Raw genomic sequence first — 12,987 nt, 5'->3', positions numbered from 1 at the left:
TTCTACATGTTTATCAACCTCACAGGGGACCTGTGAATCAGGGTAAGAAAAGCTTGTGTCTTCTAAAGCACAACAAAACACATGACTCACTGTATGACAGTCAGCATACTATGACAGCACATTCTTATGACAGCGTTTGCTCATTAACAGCTTAGAGAGGGATACTTTAGGTTGAGAAGGGCTGTAAAAAGCAATATCAATGTGAAACTGCTGGATACAAAAACAAGCAGACATTCTCTGTGTGAAGCGATTACAAAGAAGTAATGGTAAGCTTTAAAAACATTTTGCTTACGTGATAGTGACCAGTTATAATACAACTTATAACTGCTGCTCATTCCCAATGCAACACCCAGAGCAGCACCAATGTCTTGCCAAGATACTGTGCAGAGTAAAAATATAGGGCAAGACATGGAATATTTATGAAGCCAAGAGCTTCACTCTTAAACACAACCTGCCGAACAGATAAGAAAAGGAGTGACCTCACTGATAGACCACCAACACGAATAACTAAAGGTTTATAATACAACGATACAGAATAGTTGTAAAATCTAAATATGCCTTATCTCACAAAAAGTATTTGGTAACCAGGGTGGAAATGCAGCACATTCTCTGGAAAAATGGAAATGAGGCAAACAAGAGGCGAGGAAACAGTATTGAGACCCAGAGTGTGAAATCAAAAGACTGGAAAGGGAAAAGGGCGGCAACCCAAAAGAAGAAAAGAGGAACACGGGAAACACACAGAGAATGGATCTGCATCTCATTTGGGATGATGGGCCAGGGGACTAATGAACTACCTCATCGCTTACCCCCCTAACCCGTCGCCCCTTCACCCTGTTGTGTCCCTCCTGCACCGAATAGGGTGATGTAAGAGGGCAAGGGGGCCCAGACACACAGGAAGCGCAGTGTAAACAACAAGCACTGACTCCATGCCAAACCAGGCCCTGCGTGTGTGTTTAGAGACCAAAGTTTTCATTAGATGTGCTTACAACTGAGGACTACAATTTTAAATGGGAACTGACATAAACGTCATTCAATTCTGCACACAAACTGCACTTGAATACCGCCAGAATACTTGTTTACTTTTAACTAGGGCTGCAACTAATGATACATTTAATTATGAATTATTCTATTGATTATGTTTAAATGTGTACGAATTGTTAAAAGTAGTTAAAAAAAATCAAAATTTCCCAGGTCAGATGGCTTGTTTGGTGGATCAACAGATCAAAAAAACCCAAAGATAATCAATTAACAACGATGATGAAAAAAGCTGTCGATTGTGATCATGATACTGAGAAAACAAGGACTGAGTGAGACCTGCAACTAACAGCCACTTTCATTATTGATCCATCTGCCAACGTATTTACTTTATTGTTCACAATCATCAGATTTTCATTCAAATGACTAAACGATTAATCAACTAATTGCTTCAGTTCTAGAGTGACGCAAAAAAAGGACAGGTCAAATACATAAACACAAAAGTGATTCTGCATACCAATCAAGGGGGCTGAAAGACAACATTCCTTCATGGCATGTCAATCGGTCGGTGAATACTGATGTTTCTGTCAGTGACTGCAACAGCTTTCATCCCATCACCTGGCCCAGGCTGAGGACAATGCCTGGCATTTAGCTGCTGCTCTCTCCTGCACCGGTGTATGCGTCAAAGCCACCACGTTGATGAAAGGCTCCGCTTATCTGAACTAGCAGCAGCTCCCTGGGGACCCTGCATCTGCTGCTGCCACCAACATGCTCCAACGTAAACGGATAAGTAACCCAGACAGTCCGACCAGTGGTGGGAGAAAGTGTCAAGAACCACCAAACTCAAGCCTCTTTCAATGACATCAGAAGGATTTCTGGGCCGCACAAGCTGCCATTCATAACAGTATATTGGCATGCCAGCCAGTTGCTCCTGGCAACCTGCTCCATGTCCCTTTTGGGGGTTGGGAAGTGACAGCGTGATCTAATTCTCACTGGTCTCAATGACGGGGGTTTTCTTGTCCCCTGTCACAGCCGAGAACCAATTTTAGTCAGAATAGGATTTAAACCATGTGTACTAGTTTTGGAAGAGTTGAATCTTTTGGAAGTTAGTTTGCAATGCCCCCGAAATATGCCAAAACCACAATGCTTCACAGACTTCAAGAGCAACATGGTAAAGATGTATAACTAATACTCCTCATGACTAGCTACATGGTGCAGCGAGAATGAAATGTAGTTATGACTAATGCGAAGCTTACACTAAAATATTCATATTAGGTTAGAAGTATATACAATCAGCTTTAATGGCCTGTGGTTAGCCAGGTTAGCGCTCACAAGGCTTTGTCTAACTGGCCATTAATGCCACTGCAAAGACCTCAGGTATCTTTAATCTCCTCTATGAATTATCCGTCTGTGTGGCAGTTTAATTTCTCTTTTTGTACAGAACTACAGAACGTATGTTGACAATATCATGAACAATGACATGGTGCAAATGGAGAGTTTGGAGCGATCCTTCCCTGCTCTTGAAGCATCGCTGGCATCAATCAGTAGATACAGGTAATATAACTGTTGACATTTTACATCACAGCATTGTTTGAGATTTTGAAAGAGCTGTGACTGTGTGCGTCCTTGTCTGTGTTAGCGCATAGAGCCGTTGTTTGTCATTTCTTTCCAATATGGTTATTTTCGTAAACATTACCTAAAGCAAATATCGGGGCCGGGCAGTAATCTTGTGCCTGTTCAACATACAATTACACCCAACAGTTATCATTAACTGGATTTTTGTCTCCCCTTACAAAAACCCAGAACCTTTCTGTTGGCAACAGGGTCCAATCGCAGGTTTCATAATCACAGGTAACAACGACAAAGCCAAATGTTCATTCCCACACCCTCAGTGACGAGGTTCAAATCCATCAACAAAAACATGAAAATGCAATGATCTTATTATTTCCTAGAAATCAGGAACAAGAACTAAAACAATTGTGAAAATAGGCCAAACAATGGCTCCAGATGACATATGGTACACCTGCAAAGGACAGTATGAGGAGACCAAGAAGTGTTTATAGTATAAGAAGCGTGCCCTTTAGCTGAACAGGGACTGGTCTAATATTAGCGGATAGGTCTGGTGACTGGAACTTCCAGACGACCAAAGAGCACAGAGCAGCTCGTCTGGGATATTTTCAGACTTGGTGGAGGTGGTAGGAACAAGCGACACAGTCCAAATCAAGACTTCCCTCCCCTTGTCCTTCATCTTGTGTCCCAAGGAGAAGGGCACTACAGCTGACTGATAATAAATTTAGGCCAAGACACTGCAGCATCGGCCTTCTTGCGGTATGTCACAGTCGAGGCGAAAAGACAGAGAGGGGTTAGGAAAAGCAGATGCCTTCCAAATAGCACATGTGTACATTTCATAGGCCTCACATGCACAAAGTGAAGGGGTTAGTCGTAAGAACGGCATGTTTCTTTGGCATTCAGTCACTTTCTTGCTACCCAGCTGCTGCAGCTGTGCAGAATCTAGAACAAAACTTAGGCTTAGAATTCTATCGTTTTAATTTTTGTCTTGTTGTCTTTAATGCATTATGTAAAGAACTGCCTTTGTGCATTGAGTGTGCCAAATAAACTTGCCTTGCTTCTTTCTGGTTTCATTATGCTCTGATGCAGGTGATTTATTGTTTATAAATGCTGTCTGTGTTTCCTCGGAAGCACTCTGCCCACTTTTGTATTAAGGGAATAGTTTGTCATTTTGGGACATGGGCTTATTGGCTTGCTTGCTGAGAGTTGGATGAGAAGCCAGTTAGCTTAGCCTGGCACAAAGACTGGAAACAGAGGATAACAGCTAGCCTGGCTTTGTTTAAAAGGTAACAAAAGGTAACAAAATCTGCCAACCAGCACCTCTAAAGCACACCTCATATCTGTACAAAAACCAAAGTGTCCCAAAATATATCACTATTCCTTTAAATCAGCTTCATGCAGTTTGACCTAACTGGGGAGTTACTTGTGTTGTTTTGCACCAAATAATTCTCCTGTATACCGTAACACATACTTCTTAACACACCCATTCATCACCAAATAATCTGAGCTCTGCTAGGTGGTCCTTAACAAGTGATAGCTCTCTGAATGATCAACTGTATTCTATATCAAAGGGTCTTGTTATAAAGAAGGGACCACAGGAGCTGAAGAGGTGAAGACAGGTTATACATCATAAAGTCATTCTTCAAATGCATTCTCTAAAAGCAAGACATGTTCTTGGGGCTTACAAGTATCTTTGGCCCATTTCAGAGGCTAATCTACCGAAACTGTAGCCCCCAGTCATTTTAAGTGTGACTAATAACACATGTAATGGGGCTATGGATAGTGAGTGAATTACTCTAGTCATCATCACAATGCATAACAAAAGGAATAAAAAACATGAATTTGTATGAATGAATTGTCATATATCAGTATTTGAGTGATATTAGCCAGAACATGAGACAATTGGACTAATTATTTACAAGGACAGACCACACAATCAGTCCTTGTTGTATTGGAGCTACCTTATGATTTTAGTTGGTTAGAGGTGGTTCAAGGGTAGGAAAGTTCAACTCTAATCCTACCTTAATCCATGTTTTCAGAGTAAACACTGCATTTGGCACGTTTTTTCCTAATCATTTAAATTGGGAGGTCCAAGATTAAAGGACCTCATATACTTAGGAATTAGGTTGTGTCTGTCCTTCATGTTCACAAAAACAAACTGACGTATTGACCGCTTTCAGAAGCCATTTCCTGGTGGAATACTGCAGAGGCTGAGACTTTGCCCACTTTGAGTGCTGGTTAATGGGAAGGCTTTCTACATTATTTGCCTTTCCAGAGTGCTGGGTTAGAGATCTACCTCTATTCCCTTATGAGAGGTCATTGTCTGGGCGGTGTGACTTACACCATCTGGGTGCTACAGAGTGGACCAGCTCTGACGTGATGCCTCCTCTATGTGGGGAGCTGAACTATGGAGAGGGTAGTTCAATCCGTTTTTATTTTCATCTTTTTCACATTACTGCATGTCTGGTCTCTGTCTGTCTTTACTTTACAGCGTTAGTCCCCTCTCTTGCTTCGATTTCTTATTTCTTAGGACTGGACTATCTGGCACTAACTAAGGAAGGAAGGATCCTGCCTTAAGGAATGCTTCACATCCTGATTCTTGTACATAGAAACAAACATATACATACAAAAGCTTGCAAATATATGGATAATCTATTAAGAGCTGATATATAATAGAGAATCAACTCCCTTTCATTGTTGGCACGGGGGTAATATGAGCATATTTGCATATTAAGTGCACTCCATGAGTATTTGGACAGTGACACTGGCTCTATACTCCAAAATACTGGATTTGAAATGAAACAGTGACTATGCAGTTTTAGTGCCAACTTTCAGCTTGAAACTAAAGGTGTTTACATCTATACGGAATAGGAATTGCAGCCACATCACTGTCACGCTGAGCTGATTCCAACACTGTTCAAACCAATATGATGTGAACATCCTCAAACACCCTTGCAACTGTAACTCAGCTCTTTAACCCCCAGTCACTGTTTCATTTTAAATCCAACGAGTACAGAGGAGCCAAAACAACCGAAAATATGTCACTGTCTTAAAAACTGCACTGTAGTTTCAAAAGCAAAAACCTCAACGCCACAGTGCTGGCATGACTTCAGTCGGTTATTTGTGGCTCAGATCTTTCTGTTCTTTTCCCGTCTCTCTCCAAACTTCATAGGGACAGGACTGAGTCCCTTCTATAAAATGTGCTGAATGTGGGCTTTGAACATATCTGAACACGTGGGAACCGGGAAGACCCCAGTCTCTTAAACCAACAATACTGCCTGAAGTAGCTGTAGAGGAATAATCAATTAATCTATACACCAAAAGAAAAGTCCGATCTTGTGAAAGAGTGGGGTAAAGTATAATAATTCTCAGTTTGCTACGTTAATCCTTTTAGCCATGCATGCCTGCAAAAAAGCCATTTGATTGACAAAGTAATGTGTGATTGCAGCCACATACAAGGAATTAAATGGATTATGCAGGATGGAGCCCACACATAGATTGGTCCCCGTTGTGTGCACCATCCAGAACCATAAATGAGATTAAAAAAAACAGCAGGAACAGTGGGATAAATGTAATGTTGTGCTCCATCTGATATAGAAATTTTTATTTCTCAGCATAAATTACTTGAACCTTCAAATTTTCCCGCCCACAAAACACCACATTTCAAGAGAATACTTACATAACCAAACCTGTTGCTTAACCTATAGTAAGATTCATATCTATATAGAGCTACAGTAGCATGCAACATTATTGCACTCCCAAAAATACATGGAAGTAAATGACTCTGCTGATATTCACAGATATTCAATCATAACTTAATATATTTCTACATGGTGGATGATGTGGATGATAGTTTTGATAATACATTTCAAACATGAGTGGTTTCACATGTGGCTTCAAACATACTGTATCTCCGGCAGAACATGAAAGCATCTCATCATGACACACACTTTTCGGCAATGAATCTAGGAGGACCCATGGGATCCTGCCCACTGCAAATTTACAAAGACACCAAAGCAGCTCTCTCTCCAAAAATGGGACGCAGTCGTACGTATGCCCCTGATTACATAACAACTGCTGTAGCTTCAGATGTGTAGCTGAGGACCCTGTTCATTACAGTACAGGACCCTGAGGACCCTGTTCATTACAGTATTTGACAGCCAAAGCTGGTGGATTCTCCTATATTACACAATAGACAAGGACGATATATTATTTCCCCCCGTATTAGTATTTCTGATTCTGATACACAGTGCTCTGTCTCAATGTCAGTCTGCTAAGGCTCTTTATCCTCAATGTGGTGGTGAAGCAGCTCGCCTTTTTTTGCTTAAAACAAAGTTTGCATAATGGCTCATTAACAATTTAAAGCACCGCCTCTGTATCTCATACATTGTGCACCTCCAGTAAGAATTTTAGCAGTATGAGCAGTCACATTCATCTGAACTTACTATGAATGTGCTATAAAAGGAAAATCTTAAAAAGGAAAATAAAAGTTTCTATTAATCTCTGTTGGTCACAGTTTAGCTGTTCAGGTACGGAGATTAAAGAGGACGACCAAACAGAGCCGACAGTCAAAGAGTAGTAGGATGGAGGGCAGAGAGGGAAGAAAGCCTGCATAAAGAAAAGAGGGATTAGAAGATCTTCTCCTTAAGTCCTGACAGCAGATTTTCACAATTCTGGGCCAGGCTTTCAACAGCTCCAGTCCAAGGGCTAGTTTTCAAGCGGATCAAGTGAGCTTTCTTTAGGGCTTGTATTTCATCAAAAGAAGGAGACTTTTCCAATTGTCCCACTGCTTCCAGGTGTTGTTTAAATATCTTGCGCGTGGATGTTTTACATGGGCAACACACATTCTTGGGTGAAGATATGGCATGAAAACATGTCTTTTCTCAGAGATGTTTCGTGATGGATGCATTCTCCCTTTCCCCCATACGAGAGTGTCATGTCCCGGTATCATGAAGGTAAAATCTTTCTCAAGAGCACATTATGAGATTAAGTGATATTCAGAACTTATCTGATACAGCTGTGCAGATGTGAAAAAACACATGATCACAGAGTAACATCAAGCTGGAGACAAATGTCACACTTTGAGTATTGCACTGTTGGAGGTCTGAACGGCTGACACACTTTACATCACCCAAAACAAGAGGCCTGATGTCAGTGCTTCTGCCATGAGTCACAACACATATGATGGCAGCCCCTCCCAGCTTTATGGTTATATAGTATACATAATGTTTTTCAGACCATGGCGGTTTAAAGACACTCCAGTCTACTGGTCAAGATTCCCACGATCAGGGTGGAGCATGTCTCTTCTCCTGCTTGATGCAGAGCCAAAACAAGTTAACCTCCCACCATGAAGCCCTCTGTAAGCAGGAAGGAAGTTTTCTGTTGTCAGAAGGAGGTGGTCACATTGTGTGTCCCCTTCTATTTCCAGAAGCAGGCAACATGTCAATACACAATGCTCTGGCATGGAGATGCAAACATTAGACAAATGCTGGGTGTCTTGCAAGAGTTCAACTTCACACTGGCAGGTTTCCAACATGGGTCTCAAACTGAGACATTTGTTATAACTGAGTGAGCAGACATGACATTGGCCTTGAACTGCCCGATCACAGGATCACAATGTAATTGCACATATAAAGCCATAAGTAAGCCGGATCTGGCCAAAATGTGATGTGGACTCTTTATCCTGTACTTGGCCTGGAGCTGAGCCTCTCATTAACAATTTCTTGATTTCAGGAGTTTGTTGATGCATCTCTGCACCAGCAGAACGTGATCGTGACTGCACCTGTGCATACAACAACTATCCACTGTACTTGGCAAACGTCCTCTGGTAGAGCAGCATCAAAGAGGAGATAGGAAGGGATGCCAGACCGCCTATGACTGCATCATGTTAGTAGTGAGCTAAACATAACATACGGAGGGGGATGGGGTGGTGCTAGTCAGATTACCTCATCTAACGCAAATTGTGTTGTTATAACCCTGATGGCTAAGCTCTGTGCTACAGAAATGGGAACCTTTTTTTAAGAGACAGCTTATGAGATCAGCTGATGATCATACCGGTGTTTTGTTGTCATCATCAAAAAGGTCTGCACATTGGTAAATCATCTTGTATTGTCACTCAGATTCAAATCTGGTTTTAGGTTTAGGTGTTGTGGATTATGTTTATGATTTGTGGACCTCCGAATGGATTATTCATAATTCATCAGACAAATGTATTCCCGACCACGCACTCTATTGCTTTACCCTAATTGCAACACTGTCTCTCAACCCCTAAATGAGCCATGCAACTATAAAGTTAACACTAGCGTCACAACGTTTTAAGTGATTTTGTTACAACGTGACAAAGGACATGAATGACAAAGCACTCGTTTTTAAACAAGACAGATCCAGCTCTAAGGTAAACTGAACTACCGTCAATAAAGACTTACATGTTGCTCCTGGCAGAGTATTTTCCTCCATTTCGGCGGCAATATCCTCGCTTTCTGTTCTTTTGTTCATTCAAAATGCGAGTTTCGGCTCTTCCTCTCCGGCAGTCCTCTCATTCCTCAGGCAGAATGGGGGGGGAAACTTGGTCGAGTCACTCCAGTTGCACCCGATGTCCTGAACGAACCTGGCAGGAAACCCTCCTGAGAGCGTCCAGATAGACCAGAGATACGACACAAAAATAAAACACGGCCCAGCCAGTACCAGCCTGTTGACGGAGGCACCGGCGGCTGCTCCCGGGAGAAGTTAAATAAAAATGTGTCTGAGGGAATTTGGGAGAGAGAAAGCAGGGGAGGAGGAGTGAGAGAAGTTTCTCACTCTCCGACACACCACAGCTGATGCTCTGCTCGTGCGTATGGTCCCTCGCTGGCCTCCAGATCGGACTGTACCATTAATAAGAGGGGGGTGAGGTTGCTACCTATAGTATTGTTCGTTAAATACTAGCTGGATTTAACGACATTGAAGACATATACAATTACCGACACATTTCAATACACTTATATTATAATCTCAAAGCAAATTTTCGTGCTGAAAACAAATTTCTATATGTTAAGAAACTAATTGTCCCCCTCAGTTGGTATTGGTTCCTCCACCCATGAAACTACAGTGCTCACACAGCCAGCCAGGCCACAGTTCATATTCAATATAAACCTCCTTGGAAAACCTTTGACCAGCATGCTTGCTATATTTTCTGCAATGTTTTCGTCATTGCCTGGTTAGTTAGTAAGTATTCTTTAACATCTGATAAAAGTATGCAGGATACCTAAAGATCAATATGACAAACTATTCAAATAACCTGAGATTGTTGTAACCTTTCACTACAGTCAACGAAACACACCAGCGTACCAGGATTTCACATATTTATGTTGGGGAAATTCGCTCTGCGTAATTCCTCTGCATTTTTTAGTATTTCAAATCAATATACATTTATGTGTGTCCAACTGCACATCCAACTCCAAAGGAAAAGGAGAGGTAGTCCACACACTGAATATTGTTATTGTTTCAACCTTTAGAGTTTTGCTTGGTAGCTTGTTAAATTCAGTATGCAGGCTACCTCCACTTTTCCTTCACACAAATGTAGAAACCAGAAAACACCACCCTTGAATGTTTTGAGACACTTTAATGAGGATCCTTCAGAGGCATTTTAAAAGACACCCAGTGTTTTCCTGCTTCTACAAAAGTGATCTGGAAATTGAAAGTGGATGCACTGTGCCAAGAGAAGAAGATGAAGAATTTATTGACGGTACCCTCTACTACATGCATGCTTTCAGATTAAGTTAGGACAGCCTTCTCACCGTCTACAGCTGAGACTCAACCAGGAATTACTAGGTTGTACATGCATGTTATTTCAGTTAAGAGAGAACACTAGATTTTCCTGTCAGCCTGGTTTTTGTTTTGGATGATGGTTTGATGTGTTACAAGTTACTCCACCCAAGATAGAGCTACTGTAGCCACATATATTTGTTTATTTATTTTTAAGTCAGAGACGACACAACCCAGTTCAAAACATAAAACTTTAAATTGTTCTTTGTTACGTCACAGTTTTAAGTACGCTGAGTGTCTTCTCATCCACCACCTGTGGATCCCTCAGAGCATCTGCCAAGGTGGGGGCTGGGGCCAGGGGCTGATCGGCACGCTTGAGAGGGGACACCCCGTCAAAAGGACCCCAGTGGGGCTCTTTTGTGCAGCTGTTGAGTCTTGTTCACCCAAACCCCCAAGAGCCACCTGTCACTGCAACTGGAAAGTGGGGGATGTTGAAGGAGGTGGGGGTTGGGTGTGCTGTAGAGTGTGTGGTTGATAGGTTTTGCAGAATTAGAGCCAAAAGAGTGACTGTTTAATGTGCATGTCTCAAAGCCTAATTGTACTTGTAATCACATGGTTCTTAATTGTCCTTGATGAATTCACACCCTGACTCAAATTAATGGTTTTGTCAAAGATCCCAGTCCCCCTGAAGTCATTACAGTCTGATGATTCAAGAACTATCTGTAATTGAATCACAGATAAGGATGGTGTTTCATTTACTGAAAAAAGGGGGCAATTAAGTTTTTTTAAGTTAAGTTTCCTCTCCTTTCAAGTCAAGGAAAGATTGAAGGAGAGCAGGAAACATCTTTGAGTGCTAATGAAAGATCAATGGCTTCGTGCCTCAGCCAAAACACAAGATTTTCAGAAAATAGAAGCCATGTTTCTTTCTTACACCTTTGCTTTTAGTTGCCAAGAGCCCTATAGTCTTGACAGATTATTGTCTTTATTAAACTATTTCATGTCATAGTACAAACTCAGCTAATGGAACAATTCAACAATCTGCATCATAAAAGTGATGTAAAGCATTTTTTCTCTTTTCAGTCAGTTCTGAGTGTTGGGTACAGTACACTGAAATCCATAAGAAAGGAAACTGCTCAATTAGCACAGTTGAACTTCATTATCTCCTCTTTATGTTAATTGCAAATATGAAACAAATGCTGAAATAATTAATGTTGGAGATTTACATTTTTTATTACTTCCTGTATGAATTTTGCACTTTAAATATATTGTGGGAAAGTTGACATATTACTTCAGAAGTCATAAACATTAGCTCTACTTTTCAAGTGCTCTGCAGATGCATGTCTTGTGTCATCTTTTGTGTTGCCACTTTAGCCAACGTATTGAAACACTCAGATCCTTTCATCCTTTTATTCTCATCTCTATACTCAGCTCGTGAGCCAGCACATGCACACAAACACCTGTGCACACAAAAAACCCTTTTCTGAAAAGAAATGTTGAATTTTGAATCAACAGTGCAGTTAGTGACCTCCAAAAATGGATGAGGCACAAATTAATACATTTATTCAACACATTTGAAGACTGAAATTAAAAGCAACATCATTTTTAATGCCTTTTTTAAGAACATGTGACAATGTTACAAATAAACCATTACTAGTCAACCCTGCACACCAGACAGTAGTCCAGCTGCTTGAGCCAGCAGTCTGATAGGAAAATTAAAGGGCTCGGGATAAAAGCATACCTCAAAGTCAGGAGGCGTGTGTCCATTTCTCACACATCACTGTACCATGCTGTGCTAATGAGCCATTCAAAGTAAGGTGGGTGCAGATAGGAGAAAATAACACCATTGGTCTCCATTAGCTGCCTTTTAGATGTGCTGAAATGTTGCATGTCTTTTGAAAGTTCTGCAGACTGAAACAGTGACTGATGAAGATATATATAAGTGCATTCTGGTGCATTTATCTGTCTTTCTACTCTCGCACCCCTCCCTCCATTAATGGTTTTGAATTCATGCCGAGTTCTGTAAGCAACCTGTGAACCTGTGAATCTCCATTTGTGAACCACTTGTGTGACCTCACTGCACACAGGAAGTAGAGGGCCCCCTCCTCCTCTATCCATCCCTCAGTGCTCAAGAAAGGACTTGATTTTGGAGCTGCAGCTGCACTCCTCACTTAACACACAGAGACCCCCATACACACACACACACACACACACACCTCATTAAACTGCCACTGATCGCCGTAAGCAGTTCATGCATTGAAAAAAGGCAGTTAAAAGAGAACACTGGGAATAAGAGAGTAAACAAAAATCATTACTACTGAGAGGATGTGATTGCATCAGTAAATACACATCTTGAAAACAAGGGGAACCAATTGGAGAGATAGGAAAGCAGAGGGAAAAAGCTCAAAAGAAAAGGAAGAGGGAGTTGGGATCCAGTAACAGACTCTATGGGACAACTGCAGAAGAAAAGAGATCTGCTGATGAGGGTTTATCTGTGTAAATATAGTATTCTGAAGCCCTGATGTCTCTTTTTCTTTGCACCTCTTTGGTACTATGCTGTTTGAGCGGGAACCCAGTACAGGAAGAAGGTACAGTCCAACACTATGAACTAAACAAAAACCTGTGTGAAGCCATAGTGTTCAGGAGTGGAAATAGCCCTATCACACAATATCCTGCTCAAGTGGAAGTAATGTTACTTGATTT

At 41.3% G+C, this 12,987-nt stretch overlaps 1 protein-coding gene across 5 annotated transcripts in view; it reads right to left on the bottom strand.

Moving 5' to 3' along the window:
- map7d1a (MAP7 domain containing 1a) overlaps window positions 1-9,341 on the bottom strand; it is a 38,788-nt gene extending 29,447 nt beyond the window's left edge. For all 5 annotated transcript variants that reach the window (XM_070911572.1, XM_070911573.1, XM_070911575.1 and 2 more), the window contains exon 1: window positions 8,970-9,341. In XM_070911572.1, the coding sequence (XP_070767673.1) occupies window positions 8,970-9,039 (70 nt within the window). In that variant the 5' untranslated portion in view covers window positions 9,040-9,341. The remainder of the gene's footprint in view (window positions 1-8,969) is intronic.
- Window positions 9,342-12,987: the final 3,646 nt, after the last annotated feature.

This window comes from Enoplosus armatus, chromosome 9 (genome assembly GCF_043641665.1).
Source record: "Enoplosus armatus isolate fEnoArm2 chromosome 9, fEnoArm2.hap1, whole genome shotgun sequence".
Taxonomy (NCBI): domain Eukaryota; kingdom Metazoa; phylum Chordata; class Actinopteri; order Centrarchiformes; family Enoplosidae; genus Enoplosus; species Enoplosus armatus.
This window is presented reverse-complemented; position numbering and strand designations above follow the sequence as displayed.